This window comes from Schistocerca cancellata, chromosome 11, assembly GCF_023864275.1.
Source record: "Schistocerca cancellata isolate TAMUIC-IGC-003103 chromosome 11, iqSchCanc2.1, whole genome shotgun sequence".
NCBI classification, from domain to species: Eukaryota; Metazoa; Arthropoda; class Insecta; order Orthoptera; family Acrididae; genus Schistocerca; species Schistocerca cancellata.
In genome coordinates, this window is record NC_064636.1 from 25,459,043 (window position 1) to 25,481,178 (window position 22,136).

The window sequence follows — 22,136 nt, forward strand, 5'->3', positions numbered from 1 at the left end:
TTGAATAAGTCCAACAATGCCGTGCTTTTAGCTGAACTTTCGAAGCCAAGAAGAGAGGGAAGCAGCAAGATGAAGAATATGGCTGATGAACTTCTGCAGAGCAAACTGGCAGAACACAAAAGCAACTGCATTATGTGGAGTAAGAGCAATTTTCACGCATTAACGTAGATTGGAAAATGTAAGATTCCCCGCCTAGTATGTCACGTAGCAAAGACGTGCAGTATTTTACTTGTACAGCTCGTGACGTAACTAGTTGCAGAATGTTGAGGTTAAATTCGTAAGGTACAGTATTGGTGCTTTTACTGGTGAACACGTGTTGGTAAAAACACAAAATAATGTCACCAGTAACTGAGCCAGCAAAACAAAATCTCGTTTCAACTTGTAGCGTGCAGTTCCTGAAGCATGCTTTTCTTATTTGTTTATTTCTGTTCAGTGTAACATCACGGGAAGTGACGAATTAAAACGAAATGAGACAAACGTGAAAGAAAAACAAATATAATGAGAACAGTATAGTTGATTTCTCGTTATTTTACAGTTGTTGTGTAAGAGACTGTTGCAGTAAACTATCTCAAGTGCAAATAGACCTACAACATGTGTAATATATTGCGGTACCGGAACACATGCCAAGTAATGAACGTCATATAAGAGGAGATGTTAAGTTTTTAAATTAAAAATAAAATTGCTTTCGAGCAATTCAAGAAGTGGAATGCCACAGATGAGAAGGTGTCGTGTGTATTACTCTACCCCAGCATGTGCACTTTGTGTGTTGTGATTAACAGTAATATTTCTAAAGTTGTGTTGTTTTGCAAATGAACATCTTTTTTCATTTCCAAATGTATTTCTTATGGACAGTTACGAAATTTATTCACCTTTAATACACAGCAGACGTAATGGGGTCAGCCAATTATAGTTTCACTGATTAATCGAATAGTTTTATTCTAGAGCCATTTTAAACCAAAGGAACTAATGAGTTTGTGATACTTAAACCAGCCATTTTCGGCGGTAATCCGGTAGGATACCGCCCTTCGATTGACCATTTGGTTTAATCGAAGCGTTAGGTATTGCAGGTGCCAGCCAGCAGTCCAGCCAGCAGCCAGCAGCGGTCCCGCCTCCAGCAGTTGCAGCCAGCGGTGGTCCTAGCTGCCCCCAGCAGCAGAAGCAGCAGCAGCAGCCAAAGTGTCCCCACCAGCCAGCCGGCCGGGTCGCCCCGCCACCCCCCCGCGGCAGCAGAGTGGGGCTTCGGCCCCAATCTCCTTCTTCATTCTCCGTCCCTCTCTCCTCTGTGTCTCTAGTTTGCTCCTTTGTCTAGTACTGTGTTTTTTCCCACTTCTCATCATGTCCACCCCCACCACCTCTATTACCACCACCACCACTGCCATTATCTACACCTCCCCCTCCGCTGCTGCCACCACTAACACGTGGTGTGCCGCTTCACTACCCCCTCAGTCCATCCCCCCACTCCTCACTCTCTCATCTCCCTCCCTATTTGTCGCCCCGTCCCCGGTTCCTCCCTCCCCTGCCTCCTCTGATCCCTTCCCTCCACTCCCTCCCTCTGCTCCTTCCGTTTCTGCGGCCCCCGCCAGGGTGGTCGCCTGGCGGACTACTGCTCACGCTCCACTCTCCCCTTCACCTTCATCGGCTTCACCATCGCCTTCGCCATCGCCCTCACCGTCTCCGGCGCCGACTCCAGCCCCGGGACCTGCCACTCCCCGCCACATTCCAGTTGTTCCCATCCCCCACACTTCCTCCACCGCCGTCAAGCGCCCCAGCAGCACCCCTGCCTCCTCTGCTCACAAAAAGGCACCGCCTCATCCCCCTTCCCCCACCCCTGATGCCATGGATGTCTCCCCACCCGTCCCTGCCCCCTCCTCCTCCTCCTCTACCCCCTCCTCCTACCGCTACCTCCTCTCCCACCCGGATCCCTCCCTCCTTGAAGCCCAGAACCTCACCCTCTTCCTTTGCCAGCATTGTCCTGGTGCCCCCATCTCCTTCCTCACTCCTCGCCGTGATTCGGTACTCATCTCCTCCCCCAGCCCTACCCTCCACACAGACCTCCTTTCCCACATCCCTGTCACCCGCTTTGGCCCTCATGCCTCTCTCACCCCTGCTCCTTCGCCACCTCCCTCCCGCCAACCCCAACCTCTGCGTCGTTCGCCGACCCTCACCGCCGTGATCACTTGGCTCAGTCCAGTGATCACGGAGGAGGAGGTGTTGGCGGAGCTTCAGGCCCATCCCCATCTGGAGGTGCGTCCGGTTCGCCGCATCCATAACGCTGCCGGCCACACCCGCCTTATGCGAGTTTTTTCTGAGCATGCCCCCTCCATACACCGTCTCCTGAAGGAGGGTGCCCTCCTTTTTCACCAGCGTTATAAATTTGACCCCTCCCGTTCCCCTCCTCAATCCCTCCGCTGCCAAAGGTGCTTGCGATATAATGTGCACCCAACATCTGAGTGCCGCGAGGCCCCCACCTGCCCGAACTGTAGGCAAGCCCACTTTTTACGGCACTGCCCCAATCTCCAGTCCCCCCCTCCTGTAATACCTGTAACCTCCCTCATCCCACCTACTCCCAGAAGTGTAAGGCCCGACCCCCTCCTACTACTCCTGAACCTTTTCAACAACATCCGCTCCCTTCCCGCCAACAACAACCTCTGCCTACACATCCTTGCAACCCACCACGTGGACGCCTTCCTCCTTAATGAAACCTTCCTCCAAACCCACCACACTGTCCACACTTCGCCCTACCTCCTCCACTGCTCCGATAATCCCCTCTCCATTGCGCCTGGCGGAGTTGCCATTGGGCACCATCGCCAGATCCCCGTTCGGCTCCAACCTCTCCTTCCCGACCCCACCGAACACCTGATCCTTAGTCTCTTCTTCCCTGGCCTTACCGTTACCTGCGCCACCATCTATGTCCGCCCCAACGCCCCTATTTCCTTCGACTTCCTCTCCCACGTCGACCGTACCTTCTCCTCCTACGTGATCGCCGCCGACCTCAACATCCATAGTCGTTCCGCTGCCCAGTTACGGCGGTGGCATCGGTTCCTCTCCTCCCTTCAAGGCGACCTCATTCCCATCCCCCAGCATACCTGTCCCGAATCCGACTCCACTCCCGACGTCATCCTCTCCTCCCCCAACCTCCTTGGCCGCATAATGGTGGATGTCCTGGAGCCTATTGGTAGCAACCATCTCCCTGTCCTCCTCACCGTTTCAGACGGTCGTCGTCCCCACCCCGACCCCCGTCATGACCCTCCCCCTAAGTACGTCCATGATTATTCCCGTACCAACTGGAATGCCTAACGGGATACCCTCTCTGCCCGGGTCGATAGCCACCCTTTCACCTACCACCACCCTGACGATGTCACCCATGCCGCCTCCTTTCTCCAGCAGACGTTGTCTGAGGCCGTGGAGGCCCACGTCCCTACTGTCGACATCCACCCCCACCATCCCACCTTACCCCCACAGGCCGTCCTCCTCCTCCTTCAATCCCGCCGTCTCTACCGTGCCTTCCTCCGCACGCGTGACCTGGACACACTACGATGCCACCGGCAACTCCAGCGACACATTCGTAATTTGCTCGCGGCTAAGAAACGCCAGGACTGGCGACAGACATGCACCCATTTAACTGCTACCCTACCTATCGACTCGTCCAAGTTCTGGTCAGCCTTCCGTCACCTTACCGGAACTAAACCCTCCCCCTACTATCCTGTTCTCCATGATGATCACCGTTTCCCTGACACCCTTAGCAAGGCCAATCACTTTGCCTCCTACCTCTCAGATGTATTTTCCATCCCCAATGATCCCCGGTTCGATTACTCCCTCTTCCCGGATATCCGCGATCGAACTGACACCTCTGTCCCTCCCCTCGCTCCTGGTTTTCAGTACTTGGACAACATTGCACACACGGAACTCAATGCCCCTATCACTACACAGGATCTTATTGCTACACTTCGCACAAAACGCAACACCGCTCCTGGTCACGATCGTGTCACCTACCATCACCTTCATGAAGCTCCTGTCTCTTTCCTCTCCACCCTGGCCAGACTCTACAATGTAGTCCTGTCCACCGGTTACTACCCTGACCTGTGGAAAACCTCCCGTGTCCTCATGTTCCTTAAACCTGGCAAATCGCCGTCCGCCGTCTCCTCTTACCATCCCATCAGCCTTACCTCAGTCTTCAGCAAGGTCCTGGAATCTATCCTCACCCAACGCACCCACCAGCATCTCCGCCAGCACCGCCTCCTTCCCATTACCCAGAGTGGCTTTCGGCCGTCCTTCTCTTCCGACGACCTTCTCCTTCACCTCACTCATCTCCTATCTGAACAGCTAAATTCCCGTCTCTCCGCAATCTTCCTCTCCCTGGACATCGAACGTGCCTGTGACCGCGTATGGCATTCCGGTCTCCTCTTCAAGCTCCAAACCTTCGCCTTTCCCATTAACTACGTCCGTCTGATCGGCTCCTTTCTCTTCCGCCGTCCTTCCTATGATACCATCCATAACACAGATTCCTACACCTTTTTCCCCTCCGCCGGTGTGCCCCAAGGCTCCGTCCTCTCCACCCTTCTGTACCTTTTGTACACAGCGAGCATGCCGCCGCCATCACCCCTGTCCACCCTCTCCAGTTTGCCGATGACACCGCCTTCCTTGCCCTTGCCCCCACCCTGCAGCGCTCCCAACACCTTCTCCAATCCAATCTTGACTGGTTCACCGCTTAGTGCGACCAGTGGTTGCTCAAGGTCAATCCCTCCAAAACCCAGGCAATCATTGTAGTCAAAACCACCCCTTCCTTCCGCCTCCTTGATTTCTACACCACCATCTATGGCCGTCCTATCGCCCTCACTCCCGCCCTTAAGTACCTTGGCGTCACCCTCGACCGTCACCTCTCCTGGACTCCCCACCTCCGGACAATCCAAGCCAAGGCACGCTCCCGACTCAGTCTCCTCAAGCTCCTCTCCGGCCGTACGTGGGGTCTGGAGCCCTCCAACATCCTCCACACCTATAAATCCCTCATCTGCCCTATCCTTTGTTATGCCCGTCCGGCTTGGATCTCCGCCCCCCCCCCCCCTATCTTTTATAAATCCCTCCAAATCCTTGAATGCCATTCTCTCCGCCTCGCCTATCGCATCCGTCTCCCCTCCCCTATGCGGATCCTGTATGATCTCATTCCCTTCCCCCACCTCCTCCTTTTCCTTGAAAGGATACGGATATTGTACACCTCCCGTAAACTCGATCCCCCTCACCCGCTCATCTCCCCGATCCTCTCTCACCCCCGCCCGCTGCCGTGCCTGTATTCCCTCGTCCCAACCGGTCTCCATCTCTCCACCCTCCTTACCCTCTCCCAAGGTGGCTTCCGCCAGCTCCCCCTCCCTGATGATGTCCTCCTCCCCTCCATCTACCCCTCCTATCAACTTTGACCCTGCCCCACCCCCCTCTTCCGGTGTCCTTTCCTTTAGGCACCCTCCCTCCCTTCTCTTCCCTTCCCTTCTCTTTCCTTTTCCCCCGTCCCCTCCCTCCACCCCTCTTCCCACGGGCTTCCCCTCCCCCTTCCTCCCACCCCTCTCTCTCCCCTGCCCGTGGCATCTCTGCCCTCCCCTCTCGCTCTCCCACTCCCACTCCCACTCCTCCTCCTCTCTTGGCAGGTCCCCGGACTCGCACACGCATAGTGAACATTCGCGCGCTGGAGATCGTCGCCATCAGTGTCTCGTGTATGTGCTTCGTATTGTGTTTTGCGTTCTTTCGCAGTTACAACTCCGCTGTTCACATGTGCCATTGCCGTCCTCCGTGTTTTGTGCACCGTGTCAACAAGTGTTAGTGTTTTTATCGTCCAGCGTGAACGGCTTCATGTTTATTGTTTTTTGTATCTCCATTTTTGCCCGCCGATTTTTTGTATTCTCTGTATCACCTCTATGTCATGTTGTTGTTCCACTTAAGGCTGAAGAGCAGCGTACTATGCTGCTGACAGCCCGCCTGTATAGGTGATTAAAATTACAATAAAGGAAAAAAAAAATTATACCAGCTTTTGTTATTGTAAACCAATACTTGTACACAAGGCCGTTGCTGAGAGGAAGATGTTTTTGAAATATGCCCCTAGGAGACAGGAAAAGGGAAAAATTAATTTTATAGCTTCAGTAACTTGCACATCTTATTCATACTATCGTTTGCTACTGAATCACAACAGCCTGAAATACTATAGGCATACTTATAATTTTATGGTTTAATTAATAGGATGTTAAACATTCTGACCCACCAGCTTGGTGATCATAAATTTACCACTACAAGATACTTAAGTATTCCAATAAAAGAAATGAATGGAATTACCTGGTGTATGCTGTGAAATGAAAACTAGGTTCAGTAACTATTAAAATAAAAATTAATTTTTATTGTAGCTACTGTATTTTTTAAATGGGACAAAAAGTAAAAATAATTTCATCCATCCCCATATAGATAGCCATGAAAATGAGTGATTGTAAAACTGTAGTAGGTGTATAAATGCTTTGAAGACTTAAAATGAGAAATGTGGTGTACATTCAGTAGATAATCGATGCATGAATAGTTCACCTCTTTGCTATTACTTTGGCATGCAATTATTCCATAATACATTACTGCGCAGAAATGCGCTAAAGATGTCTGCATTATTAGTCGGAACATGTGTGTTCCTGGAAATATTTTAGACTGCCATTAAAGTGTAGTAGTTTTGTTGAATATGACCTTAAACTATTATGGACTTTAAATAAATTTCCCTCTTCAATTAACAATTTGTTGCACATCAATTTTTTCAGCCTGAGCTGTGTCAATAAATATGCCTTGATTCGGGATCCTACTATCGTCCTGCTCACAAGTTGCAAAATTAACTATGAAAATCAGAGTCAAACACCCAAATAATGGTTATAGTACTTTTTACCTCTCGGAATCCTTCAAGAAGTGTATTAAAATCATCACAAAATAGTGACTGGTTCAGTTTGTTTCACAAATAGCTCAGTAATTCATGTAGATTTCTATTAAATCACTGAAAGTCTCATAGACCTCTGAGGAGTGTTATAATTAGAAGTGTATTATTCTCTAGTAACAACTGACAAGCACACGCTTTTACATTGCGATTTACAAAGAAACTCCTTGTTTCCATATTTTTGCTTTTGTGTTAAAACTCCTCCTTTTTCCTGGTAAACTGTACACATACATGATGCTAGCCTATAATCCCTTATATCTTATTTCTCCATCACTGTGAGTGCATGGTGTTGAGAGTGGCACAAAACACACATCCAAATTTCACACACCTTTCTAACATAAAAGAAGCTCATGTAACTTTTTATTCGGCATCCTAATGTTTTGACAGACCAAACATTTAACTTTCCTGGAAACTATTCCATATTTTACAATGCTATGCGGTTCTAATTTCTCTCGAAGCTGTCTGTCTGTAATCTGACTCTAATCAAAAGATGTGTTGCCTTATGCTTCCTGCAAGATGATCAACTAGTTTCTCGGGTTAACGGAAACGTCCGATTCCACCCGTGTGCTTTGACCAATGCCATCACCAATATAGCGGAAACGACCATTCACAGCAACTCCCATATCGCTACAAAAACGTCATTACGTAAACATGACAACAAACATGAAAATAGATCGGAAAACCATCAAACACATATTTCTCCGATAATATAATGAAACTAACTGGACAAGGGGGGGGGATGGGTGTTTTTTGGGTAGGGACAAACTAAAAATAAACACAAGCCACTAAACCAAACGATAAAATAAAACGACGACAACCTTCCCAAAATCAACTAGAAACAATACCCACTGAAATCGAACATTTCCCTTGACCTTTATAGCTCAACAGAAACTACCGATACCAATTCATACAACCCAAACCTACAACCACCTCACCCATCATTACTGCCTCAAAAACCACAAGAAAACACCAAATTTGGAACTAAACACTTCCCTTGATCTTACAGGTCATCGAAAACACACAAAACCTACTCACCAATACCAGCAGCACCACCACCCCCACACATGATCCACAAATTATCTAGCAAGATAAAAACATGAACAGACAACTCACCACACACACACACACACACACACACACACACACACACACACACACACACACACACACACACACGCACAACACTATACCCAACCTCATAAACATAATAAACCACAACCAAATAAAATTCCCAACCCCTCCACCCCCACCCACCCCCAAAAATCAAAATAAAAGAAACAAATACTAATGTAAAACAAAAAAAGGCACACACACCCTAGAACAAAAAAAAAAACAAAACAAAAAAAAACAAATACCAAAATCTACAACCACCCCCACCCAACTACCTCCCCAAACCTCACCAACCTCCGCCCCCCCCCGCCCAAGAGCCTGAGCTGATACCCACCTCCTTCCCCCCCCACCCAAAAAAAAAAAAAAAAAAAAAAAAAAAAGAAACATCTAACCCTCGGCCTGTAGATCTTACTAACAGCCCTTAAGAAAACCCTAAAAATACAATCCCCCTCAGGGATACTCTTCCACCAACATTACTCACGTAAATGAGCCTGAAGGTTGGAAGAGTGCCTCTTCCCCCTCCCAATAACAGATTTAACAGCAACCCCAAAACCCCTCTACAGTATTTGTACAGGCTCTACTCTCATAATTCTTAAACTCAACATTGTGATTGCCTCCTGACCCAACCCACTATAAGAAACAAACCCATCAGAAACTACAGTACTCCCCTGTTCTACATACTCCTGAATCAACCCCATCAACTCCCTGTTTGTACGATGTTGAACAACCCTAAACACACATTCAGAAGACCCAGACCCCGATACCACAGCCCCCCCCCTCCCCACACATATAAACAGGCTTACCCCTCCCATACTTCCTCCTACCAAACTGTGACTCGTCACTCTCCATCACTACTCCAGGCCCACCCAACTTACCACTGTATTTAATGTATTCTGATCAAACCTCACGACAAAAAGAATACCAATCAAGGACCGTTCGCTCACTCACACCCACCCCTTGCGCGCAAAAACCTGAGAGGACTGATAACAAAAATGATAACTCGTCAAGACAATTTTACGCATGCCCAACCTAGACTTCTCGAACCAGGTACCCCAGTGAATGGAGCGCCAAACGTTATCACGCCAGCACCTCACTCGTCCGAGACGCTGGAACTTCTGTTAACTTCTTATGTTCACCACGTGCAGTGCACTTCACCAGCTCGGCCAGAAGACCAAACGGCTGCAGGAATTTGATGAGCGACATTGAACTGTCACGCAACATGCCCCACAACCGAAAACTGTTGATTTTATAGGTTGTAGCCATTCCTGACAGTGACGTAACAATAGTAATCCAAAAAATTCAGACACGACAAACCATACATGAACACTACATTAACTTAAAAAATAACCAAAAACCAAACCGTCAGCTCACTGCAGAATATTCCACTAGAAATTCACTAATAACCAGAACAACACCCGACAACGTCAACAACTCAAATAAATCCAGTTCGACACACAACCCACAAACACCAGCAGAGAGCACCACCAACCGCAACCGTATGGCACTTACAAACACATCACAAGCACACACTAACCCAACAACAAAACCATACCCACAACCCACAAACATGCCACCAGAGAGCACCACTGACAGAACAAGAAGACATCTACAAACACTCACAAACTAAACATCACACCATCGTGACGTCACACACTACAACAGACTTACATCACGGGTCGAAGCCGACGGGTGGTATCGGGGCCCTTCTGGTGACCCAGTTTCTCTCACTACCCACCCTATTCAGATGCAGGCAATAATTAGTGTATCCACATCTGCCAATTTGTAACAGCACACACACGAAAGATTGATTCAATCGAAATCAGTTCACTCAGCGCCCAGATTACATGGCCTATAGCTGTGTTTAGATTAGATTAGTACTTGTTCCATAGGTCATGAATATGACACTTTGTAATGATGTGGCATGTGTCAGGTTAATAAAAGGTGTCATACAAGATATTACATTAGACAAAATATTACATGACACTCAATATATATATATACCTAAAAACAAAGATGATGTGACTTACCAAATGAAAGTGCTGGCAGGTCGACAGACACACAAACGAACACAAACATACACACAAAATTCTAGCTTTCGCAACCAACGGTTGCTTCGTCAGGAAAGAGGGAAGGAGAGGGAAAGACGAAAGGATGTGGGTTTTAAGGGAGAGGGTAAGGAGTCATTCCAATCCCGGGAGCAGAAAGACTTACCTTAGGGGGCAAAAAGGACAGGTATACACTCGCACACACACCCATATCCAACCGCACATACACAGACACAGACACAAGCAGACATTTGTATGGCCTTTACAAATGTCTGCTTGTGTGTGTGTGTTGTGTGTGTGTGTGTGTGTGTGTGTGTGTGTGTGTGTAAGTATCCAGCAGAAGGAGTTGCCATTAAGAAATTCTTTTAATTTCCTTTTATATGCTATATGGCTATCTGTGAGACTTTTGATGCTATTAGGTAAGTGACCAAAGACTTTTGTGGCAGCATAATGTACCCCCTTCTGAGCTAAAGTTACATTTAACCTTGAGTAGTAACGATCATCCTTTCTCCTAGTGTTGTAGCCATGTACACTGCTATTAGTTTTGAATTCGTTCGGATCGTTAATAACAAATTTCATAAGTGAATATATATATTGTGAGGCTACATTGAAGATTTCTAGCCCTTTAAATAAATGTCTGCAGGATGATCTTGGATGAGCTCCAGCAATTATTCTGATTACACGCTTTTGTGTAACGAACACTCTTTTACTCAATGACGAGTTACCCCCGAATATGATGCCGTACAAAAGCAGAGAATGAAAATAGCCATGGTAAGCTAATTTACTCAGGTGTATATTGCCAAAATTTGCAATGACCCTAATAGCATAAGTAGCTGAACTCAAACGTTTCAGCAGATCCTCAGTGTGTTTTTACCAGTTCAGCCCCTCATTAATGCATACACCTAGAAATTTTGAATATTCTACCTTAGCTACAGATTTCTGATCAAAGTCTATATTTATTAATGGTGTCATTCCATTTACTGTGTGAAACTGTATATACTGTGTTTTGTCAAAGTTTAATGAGAGCCCATTTGCAGAGAACCGCTTAATGATTTTCTGACAAACATCGTTTACAATTTCACCAGTTAATTCTTGTCTGTCGGGTGTGATTGCTATACTTGTATCATAGGCAGAAAGTACCAGCTTTATATCTTTGTAAATGTAGAATAGCGAGTCATTAATATATATTAAGAACAGCAGAGGACCCAAGACCGCACCATGCGGCACCCCATTCTTGATTTTCCCCAGTTTGACAAATCACCAGTTTTTTGCATATTATGTGAACTGTTTATTTCAACATTCTGCACTCTTCCAGTTAGGTATGATTTAAACCATTTGAGCACTGTCCCATTCATACCACAGTACTTCAGCTTATCTAGAAGTATTCCGTGGTTTACATAGTCAAAAGCCTTTGATACATCACAAAAAATCCCAACGGGTGACTTCCGGTTACTCAGAGCATTTAATATTTCATTAGTGAAAGTATATATAGCATTTTCCGTGGAAATCCCTTCTGGAAACCAAACTGACATTTTGTTAAAACTTTATTTTTACAAAGGTATGAAGCTACTCTACAATACATTACTTTTTCAAGAATTTTGGATAAGGCAGTCAGAAGAGAGAGTGGGCAGTAGTTGTTGACATCAGACGTATCCCCTTTTTTTTTTATGCAGTGGTTTAACAGTGGCATACTTCAGTCTATCTGGGGAAAATACAATGCTTCAGAGAGCTATTACATATGTGGCCAAGAATCCCACTTATTTCTTGGGAACAAGCTTTTATTATCCTGCTGGAAATGCCATCAATTCCATGTGAGCTTTTATTCTTGAAAGAGTTTATTATCTTCCTAATTTCAGAAGGAGAGGTGGGTGGAATTTCAATTGTATCAAATGGTGTGCGTAAGCCTCTTCCATTAACTGCCTTGCTTCTTCTAATGAACATTTCGATCCTATTTTCTCTACAACATTTAAAAAATGATTATTCAAAATGTTTTCGACTTCTGGCTTGTTGTTTATCAAGTTTCCATTCACTCTGATGATAATGCCGTCATACTGTACTCTAGGTTGCCCTGTCCCCCTTGTAATAATATTCCAAACTGTTTTGATTTTGTTATCAGAGGTATTAATCTCAGACATGATGCACATGCTTCTGGACTTTTTAATAACCTTTCTTAATGTAGCACAGTAGTTTTTATAATATTTGGCTGTTTCTGGGTCATTACTCTTTCTTGTTGTTAGATACAGTTCCCTTTTGTGGTTACAAGATATTTTTATTCTTTTAATAAGCCAAGGTTTTTTGAATGGTTTCTTATAATTAGATTTAACTACTTTCTTGGGGAAACAGTTTTCAAATTCTCTTACAAGTGTATCATGAAATAAGTTATATTTTAAATTAGCATTGGGTTCCTTGTACACCTCATCCCAGTCTAACTGTTGAAGATTTTCTCTGAAATTTCTAATTGTTGAGTCATTAATTGAATGCACAACTTTGGAGGGTAGCTTTGAATTACTGAATGGAGCTATGTCATATACTGTAACTAGCTGAGCACCATGATCAGAAAGAGCATTCTCAACAGGACAAGAATTTGTTATTAAACCTATCTTGGTCTATAAAAGTGTTATCTATCAATGTGCTGCTGTCCTTTACTACCCGAGTAGTGAATCAATAGTGAAGTCCCCACAAATAATAATTTGCTTTCCCCTATCTGACAGATAGCACACAAGGCATCCAAGTTTTCCAGGAATAAATGAAAGTTTCCTGAAGGGAAACTGGCTTCCATACTCTGCTCTAAGTTGACAGAACTATTAAAGTGAAACAAGTCCAAAATTCCTTTAGACTTTGTGTTCCTTTCTCTGTGGCTTTGTGCATTTGTGACTTCTGTATAAGTTTCGTTATTTGAAGGAATGTAACAGTTATTGAAATTTTCAGGCAGAATAGACACATACAAATTTGGTGGACCCAAAGGTTGTAGTTGGATTCTTCACTTACGATGAGAAACGGAAAGTAAGAGATAAACAGGAGAGGAACAAGCACCTGCTTGGAATTCCAAGAGGGTCAGCCAGCATGCAGATATTCTTGCGTTTAGTCAGTCTGATGGCTTTTCGTACCTAAATTACTGCTGCTTGGATATTGTTGTGGTCATCACTGCTAAGACGGATTTCGTACATATCTCCAATCTAGCCTGTCATGTGCAGTCCTCTTCATCTCTGAATAACTACTGCAACCTACATCCATTTGAACCTACCTACAGTATTCAAGGGTTTGACTCTATCTAAAATCTCTACTGCCAACACATTCCTCAAGTACCCAATTAACTGTTACTGTTTACTTCTTGATGTTTCCTGTTAAAGTGACTGTACATTTAGGCAGGTGGTGCCATAAATTTGTGTCCTCTCAGATAATATACCTCTTTATCGATCATGATCTTCTCCATTATTTTCATTGGAGAATCTTATTTGTGGGTCGGCAACTGATAAACTGTTTGTGGTAGTATAGAAGTGCCGTGGCCATACTATATTGTTTTTATTTTGTGTGTTTATATTCCAGTGTTGGCGATTCATTTTGGGATCTGCCTCATGTCGATCTGGAATGAGGCATCATTGCTGGTCGCAGTGGTCAAAACTAGTCTCTAACATGAAATTGGTAAAATAAAGCGATGGAGTTGTTCAAAAACAAATACCTCTTCATTGGTGATTCAGACTACCCACCACATCTTTAGCATTCTTCTGCAGCTCTACATTGAAACGGCTTCTAATTTTCTCTTGCCTATACTGTTTATTGTCCAAGTTTCAATTCCATATAAGGCTACGGTCCAGACAAATATTTCAGTCAACAGGTGGATTTATTTGTGTTAATGCAATGTGTGTATTGTGTTAGGATTTTAGGGCAACCTGAGGCACTGTGTGTAAGGAAACAGATCCCTATTTTAGAACATGGCTGTGTGAAGGTCATTGACTAAAACCTGAACATAAATCTAAATATGTAAATGAAATAACTAAAATGTAATACCTCCAGTGGCCACAGGCTCCTTTCTGGGTCATATGCATCACAATAAACTAGCAATGAGTTAACTAATCATCCAGCACCTCCGATGAGGGTATGAAGATCACAGCTGAGAACCAAGTAAGAGACACTGTAAACTTATTAGACAGGACCATTATAATAATGAATAATAGACATCAAATTGAAATTTATTGGAAATCTTCAACAATGCTCTGCCTCCCACAATTCCTCCTGTCATCCCACAGCCACAAAATGCTTGCATTCGGGTGTGTTGTTAACAGGAACAGCAACTCAACTACAACACTCTGAAGATAAATGTAAACAATAAATTGAAATGTTAAAACACCACCTCCATAGTATACTCCCAGAAAAACTCAAATAATTGCAGAAGGATCACAGCACAGAAAACAAACATAAAATGAGATCTTCCACACAGTACCATTTGTGGTTAGTATTTCATATTTGATTATTTATATCTCGATATGTAAAGGCATAAACATATCTTTTGTCATGCGCAACATGATTGGGCAGATAATTAGGCATCCTTGAAACACTGCAGATATACAAATACACTACTGGCCATTAATGTTGCTACACCATGAAGATGACATGTTACAGATGCGAAATTTTACCGACAGGAAGAAGATGCTGTGATATGCAAATGATTAGCTATTCAGAGCATTCACACAAGATTGGCGCCGTTGGCGGCACCTACAACGTGCTGACATGAGGAACATTTCCAACCGATTTCTCATACAAAACAGCAGATGACCGGCGTTGCCTGGTGAAACATTGTTGTGATGCCTCGTGTAAGGAGGAGAAATGCATACCATCATGTTCCCGACTTTGAGAAAGGTCGAATTGTAGCCTATCGCGATTGCGGTTTATCGTATCGCGACATTGCTGCTAGCGTTGGTCGAGATCCAATGACTGTTAGCAGAATATGGAATTGGTGGGTTCAGGAGGGTAATACGGAATGCCGTGCTGGATCCCAATGGCCTCGTATCACTAGCAGTCGAGACGGCAGGAATCTTATCCACACGGCTGTAACAAATCGTGCAGCCATGTCTCGATCCCCGAGTCAACAGATGAGGACGTTTGCAAGACAACAACCATCTGCACGAACACTTCGACGACATTTGCAGCAGCATGGACTATCAGCTTGGGGACCATGGCTGCGGTTACGCTTGACGCTGCATCACAGACAGGAGTGCCGGCAATGGTGTACTTGACGATGAACCTGGGTGCACGAACGGCAAAACGTCATTTTTTCGGATGAATCCAGGTTCTGTTTACAGCATCACGATGGTCGCATCCGTGTTTGGTGACATCGCGGTGAACGCTCATTGGAAGCATGTATTCGTCATCACCATACTGGCGTATCACCCGGCGTGATGGTATGGAGTGCCATTGGTTACACGTCTTGGTCACCTCTTGTTCACATTGAGGGCACTTTGAACAATGGATGTTACATTTCAGATGTGTTACGACCCGTGGCTCTACCCTTCATTCGATCCCTGCAAAACCCTACATTTCAGCAGGATAATGCATGACCGCATGTTGCAGGTCCTGGATACAGAAAATGTTCAACTGCTGCCCTGGCCAGCACATTCACAAGATCTCTCACCAACTGAAAACGTCTGGTCAATGGTGGCCAAGCAACTGGTTCGTCACAATACGCCAGTCACTACTCTCGATGAACTGTGGTATCGTGTTAAAACTGCATGGGCAGCTGTACCTGTACACGCCATCTGAGCTCTGTTTGACTCAATGCCCAGGTGTATAGAGACCGTTATTACGGCCAGAGGTGGTTGTTCTGGGTACTGATTTCTCAGGATCTATGCTCCCAAATTGCGTGAAAATGTAATCGCATGTCAGTTCGAGTATAATATATTTGTCCAATGAATACCTGTTTATCATCTGCATTTCTTCTTGGTGTAGCAATTTTAATGGCCAGTAGTGTATCAAAGAAAACAGACTGAGTCCATCCTAATTGCCAACATATACAACAGTTTCCAGTTCTGGAAACATCCCCCAGGCTGTGGCTAAGCCATGTCTCCGCAATATCCTTTCTTTCAGGAGTGCTAGTTCTGCAAGGTTCGCAGGAGAGCTTCTGTAAAGTTTGGAAGGTAGGAGACGAGGTACTGGCAGAAGTAAAGCTGTGAGTACCGGGCGTGAGTCGTGCTTCGGTAGCTCAGATGGTAGAGCGCTTGCCCGCGAAAGGCAAAGGTCCTGAGTTCGAGTCTCGGTCGGGCACACAGTTTTAATCTGCCAGGAAGTTTCATATACAACAGTGTCTGTCATCTCTGATTTTAACAGCACCCTACACCATTAGATGCACTTGCACAAGCTTGTTCTCTCTCTCTCTCTCTCTCTCTTTCTCTCTCTCTCTCTCTCTCTCTCTCTCTCTCTCTCTCTCTCTCTCCCATACACATATACACTGCCTTTATCTTCCACTTCATATTGACATGAATTTCGTAATTTTCATGTTTCATTAATATTTTCTATATGAGCATTTGACTAGCATACTTCCAGTACTCACTAGATCTACTTAAAATGACAAAACAGTTTGGATCCCTTGTCATCCTAGTTGGTTATAGCATGCAACAGATGGAATCCTAGCAAACCCATAACTCTAGAATAACCAGAATTTCTCTCTTCTTCTGCCACTCCTTTTGTCCTCTGTCTCTGAATTCCAAACCAAATTGTTATTTATGTATATTTACACCATTTTTAGCAATATAATTACACACATTTCATGTTTTTAACAGGTCACCTGAACACACAAATGAGTACAAAGTTTAAGTTATGTAAATTTAAAAGAAAAGATTCATGTACCATTTTAAATACTAAATCTAAAATAATTATTAATGTACTCAACCACAGATATGCACAATACTTTAACGCAAACTCAGAAATTCTGGGCGTTTTTACTGTATGCTCTTAGTATTTTGAAATAGTGTTTTTGCTGTACAGTCTTTGTGTCTATCAGTTTCTAAACATCATCTTTGTCAACGAAGTGTGTCAGTTTATTGTGATGTATAGTGACACAGAAACTAGCCTGTGGTAAACGGGGGTATTCTAAAACAACTGTTTTGTGTCTACATTTAGATTTACGTGTAGATTTTAGTCAAAGATCCCCACAGAGCCGCGTTCCAAATAGTGATTTGTTTCCCTACAGGCAGTGCCTCAGGTTAGCAAAAAATCATAACCCAATACACACATCATATTAATACAAATAATCCACCTGATATTGAGGTTTAAGTCTTTGAAGCACATTGAGGAAATAAATTAAACAGTGACTGGTAACTGTAAACACATAGTTTCATGTGAATTAATATACTTCCGTATAGTGGCTTCAGAAGTACTGAGGTTAAGGGCTTAGCCAAATCACTCAGCATGCCCTGCATGAGTCTGGATGCAAGTAAACAGAAACCACTGGAAAATGTAAAACAAGGTAAAGGGATGTAGCCGAATTACAGCAGGTAATGCACAAGGAATTAAGAGGGGGAAATGACACACTACTAGTATTGGACAAATTTTGCTGTTTTGGCAGCAACATACCTGACACCGGTCAAACTAGAGAGGATTAAAATGAAGTGCGGCAGTTTATAAAAAAGCTTCTCTGAAAAAGAATGAGGTATATTTACATCACGTAATTATAATTTTGACTACTGGAAAGTCTTTTTTTGAAAGTATTTGTCTGGAGTGTAACCGGATGTGGAAGTGAACCATGGACAACAAATAGCATACATAGGATGAAAACAGTAGTTGTGTAAATGTGGTGCTACAGAAGGGTGCTGAATTAGATGTGTAGATTGGACAACCTGTGAAGACGTATTTGTTTCTCATTTGAAATCCCACAGGAAGTCCTCATTTCCTTATTTTCACCGTGTGTCTTTGAATGGGAGGAAACCTTCCTTGTTCAACCAACCATTAATTCCCTTGGCTACCTGTCTTGTCCACTTGCAATACATTCGCATTACAGCCATAATTACGTCCACCCCGCCAGTCTGTTCCCTAACCCGTTTTTACTCTTCTATATAATTAGGCTGTAGTCTTTAAGTCCAGTAGTCCAGAAAAAATACACACAAAAGCTCTCCATATCAGAGATAGGACATATATTTTATGCTCACTTAACTTGAAAGAATTCAGAAGAAATGACGTTTATATGAAGTGCCTACAGAACTGAATGACATGTTAATTAGCAACACACACACAATGCTCATTTCACTATTATTTAAGTTAGATTGTTCTCATGCTGCTCAAAACTGCATCTGCTCAACCATAGGATGCTTACAGCTAGTGTAAAGGAAAGACCTTACTTATCTGTACAAATATATCAGGAGAGGCAAAAATTTGTTTCTTTAACTGTGTGGGAAGAAATTTTGTTTTATATGACTGTAACTTATAAATGATTCACTGAAATGTTTATATTGTTATAAATATTTGTAGCTACAAATTGTAAACTTGGTCTTTCTGTGTCTCCACACTTCACATCACACGTGACAACTCATCAATCACGTATACAATGAAATAGATGATGATACATGAAATCTTTCGAAATTGCTATTTATATTAACCATAAATTTATCATTGTACCTATAACTGCAGATATCACATGCTAATATATCTGAATCACAAACATATCATTAAGAATGTCAACTGTTTGCAGCAAATTTGGAGGTTACAGTTCAAAACCTGGAGTTGTTTTAGCTTTATATAAAAAAGAAAAAAATTAAAAATAACAAAATCCATGTTTCTATTGTCTTCTTGACTGGCATGTTCTACTCAATTAATAAATAATATACAAAGTTGGTGTATCATCTTCATGAGCACAGGGCATGCAACATTTGACACCAGTGCAAGAAAAAGTTTGCACTTCTAAACTCTCATTTGAAAGTTTTGCGTTTTACATCACAGATCATAGTTTTCCTCTCACTCTTACTAGAACATGGTGGTGTTGTTGTTGTTTTTGTTGTTGTTGTGGTCTTCAGTCCTGAGACTGGTTTGATGCAGCTCTCCATGCCATACAGTAAAGCTGCATGCCCTCGGAAAAAATTACGGCCGTAGTTTCCCCTTGCTTTCAGCCGTTCGCAGTACCAGCACAGCAAGGCCATTTTGGTTAATGTTACAAGGCCAGATCACTCAATCATCCAGACTGTTGCCCCTGCAACTACCGAAACGGCTGCTGCCCCTCTTCAGGAACCACAGTTCGTCTGGCCTCTCAACAGATACCCCTCCGTTGTGGTTGCACCTACGGTACGGCCATCTGTATTGCTGAGGCACACAAGCCTCCCCACCAATGGCAAGGTCCATGATTCATGGGGAGGAACATGGTGGGTGAATGTGTAATGCTTCATACAAACGATGCTACAATATCTGTAAACTGTTTTCTTTTTTCGTGTCAGATAGTATAGGCTAGTTTGATTTCACTATGAATGATTTCCAGTGACAAAAACCAGACTTATGAGTAATCTACATCTACATTTATACTCCGCAAGCCACGCAACCGTGTGTGGCGGAGGGCACTTTACGTGCCACTGTCATTACCTCCCTTTTCTGTTCCAGTCGTGTACGGTTCGCGGGAAGAATGACTGCCGGAAAGAATCCGTGCGCACTCGAATCTCTCTGATTTTACATTCGTGATCTCCTGTGGAGGTATAAGTAGGGGTAAGCAATATATTCGATACCTCATCCAGAAACGCATCCTCTCGAAACCTGGACAGCGAGCTACACCACGATGCAGAGCGCCTCTCTTGCAGAGTCTGCCACTCGAGTTTGCTAAACATCTCCATAACACTGTCACGCTTACCAAATAACCCTGTGACGAAACGCGCCGCTCTTCTTTGGATCTTCTCTATCTCCTCTGTCAACCCGACCTGGTACGGATCCCACACTGATGAGCAATACTCAAGTATAGGTCGAACGAGTGTTTTGTAAGCCACCTCCTTTGTTGATGGACTACATTTTTTAAGGACTCTCCCAATGAATCTCAACCTGGCACCCGCCTTACAAACAATTAATTTTATATGATCATTCCACTTCAAATTGTTCTGCACGTATATTCCCAGATATTTTGCAGAAGTAACTGCTACCAGTGTTTGTTCCACTACCATATAATCATAGAATAAAGGATCCTTCTTTCTATGTGTTCGCAATACATTACATTTGTCTATGTTAAGGGTCAGTTGCCACTCCCTGCACCAAGTGCCTATCCGCTGCAGATCTTCCTGCATTTCGCTGCAATTTTCTAATGCTGCAGCTTCTCTGTATACTACAGCGAAAAGCCGCACGGAACTTCCGACATTATCTACTAGGTCATTTATATACATTGTGAAAAGCAGTGGTCCCATAACATACGATGGTACAGACTTCGAGTTGAACTCAAAAGAAGGAAAGACAGTGAGAAGTACCTTTGTAACATACGGTAGTGCTGTGAACAAGGCCATTGCAATACTGCCATGGAACTCATTTGAGATAAAAGTGAAATTTATTATTGTTATTTATTCCAAAACATGTTTCGGCCCTGAACTGATCTTCTCTCCTATCGTACTACTCAGATGACTCCATCCATCTTCCCACAAATGCAAATGCGCATGCGCATGTTCACTCTATCTCTATCTCTCTGCCTTCCCACATGTAACCGTCTGCTCATTTGCATATGACATCTGTCCAGCATGGACTACAGCTCCATTGCCAGTGCCGCCAACACTGTTAACTGTGCCAGCTGTGACACTTGCACCAGTCAGCTGTGCCTTCACCCTCACTCTTGCTCCATTTCCACATCACCATCACTACATCTGGGTCCAGAAGCAGCTTCCCAGCATCCCCACCTACTCCAGCAACAACAAACCAACACCTGCAACCTGTGCCATTTCGCAGTCGCCTCCCTCTTTTTATTTGTGCCTTTTTAATGGATCGACAGTTCAGGGTACGTGTGGGTTCTGTCCTGTCAGACAGCTTTCGCCAGGAGAATGGGGTCCCACAGGGCTCCGTTTTGAGCGTCGCTCTCTTCGCCATAGCGATCGATCCAATAATGGATTGCCTCCCAGCCGATGTATCAGGCTCCCTTTTCGTGGATGATTTTACCATCTACTGCAGTGCGCAGCGTACATGTTTCCTGGAGCGTTGTCTTCAGCGTTGTCTTGACCGTCTTTACTCCTGGAGTGTCACCAGCGGCTTCTGTTTTTCTGCCAAGAAGACGGTCTGTATCAACTTCTGGCACTACAAAGAGTTTCTCCCACCATCCTTACATCTCGGTCCTGTTGTGCTCCATTCGTGGAGACAACAAATTTTTTAGGTCTTACATTTGACAGGAAACTTAGCTGGTCTCCACATGTGTCATATTTGGCTGCCCGGTGTACCCGTTCCCTAAATGTCCTCCGTATTCTCAGTGGTACGTCGTGGGTAGCACATCGAACCATCCTACTTCACCTATATTGGTCGATCATCTGCTCAAAGCTGGATTATGGGAGCTTTGTGTAGTCCTCTGCACGTCCGTCCATCTTACGCCGCCTCAACTCTATACCACATCGGGGGTTACGTCTTGCGATTGGAGCGTTCTATACTAGTCCGGTCGAGAGTCTTCATGCTACCGGCGCGTTATACTGTTTTGTCGGTAGGCCTGTCGGCTACTGTCAATGCCCGACCACCCGTCTATCGTTCCTTTTTTGACAACTCTCTTGACCGTCAATACGGGTTGTACGTATCTGCCCTGCTACCCCCTGGAGTTCGCTTTCGTTGCCTCCTTCAGCAACTTGATTTTCCACTCCCTGTAATCTTTAGAGTGGGCGAGAGCCAAACGCCACCTTGGCTCCAGGCTCAGGTTCGCGTTCACCTCGACCTCGGCTCGCTTCCAAAGGAGGTTACCCCAGCTTCGGAATACCGCTCGCAGTTTGTCGAACTTCGTCCGAAGTTCATTAATACGATCTTCATTTATACAGATGGCTCTAAGACCAATGACGGTGTCGAGTGTTCTTTTATTGTCGGGACACACAGTTTCAAATACTGTCTCCATGGCCATTGTTCGGCCT

At 44.4% G+C, this 22,136-nt stretch overlaps 1 protein-coding gene and 1 long non-coding RNA gene across 5 annotated transcripts in view; one reads left to right on the top strand and one right to left on the bottom strand.

Annotated features, from left to right (window-relative positions):
* Positions 1-22,136, top strand: part of LOC126108130 (uncharacterized) — a 77,755-nt gene continuing 55,619 nt past the window's right edge. For 2 of the 4 annotated variants that reach the window (XR_007523505.1, XM_049913383.1), the window contains exon 1: positions 1-139. Coding sequence is in view for 1 of the 4 variants with exons in the window: in XM_049913383.1 (XP_049769340.1) it covers positions 86-139 (54 nt within the window). In the remaining 3 variants the exon portion in view is untranslated. The remainder of the gene's footprint in view (positions 140-22,136) is intronic. The other 2 variants (XR_007523507.1, XR_007523506.1) reach the window with 2 other exon arrangements.
* LOC126108133 (uncharacterized) overlaps positions 5-22,136 on the bottom strand; it is a 57,643-nt gene continuing 35,511 nt past the window's right edge. Inside the window, exon 2 of the long non-coding RNA XR_007523510.1 lies at positions 5-584. This is a non-coding gene — a long non-coding RNA (uncharacterized LOC126108133). The remainder of the gene's footprint in view (positions 585-22,136) is intronic.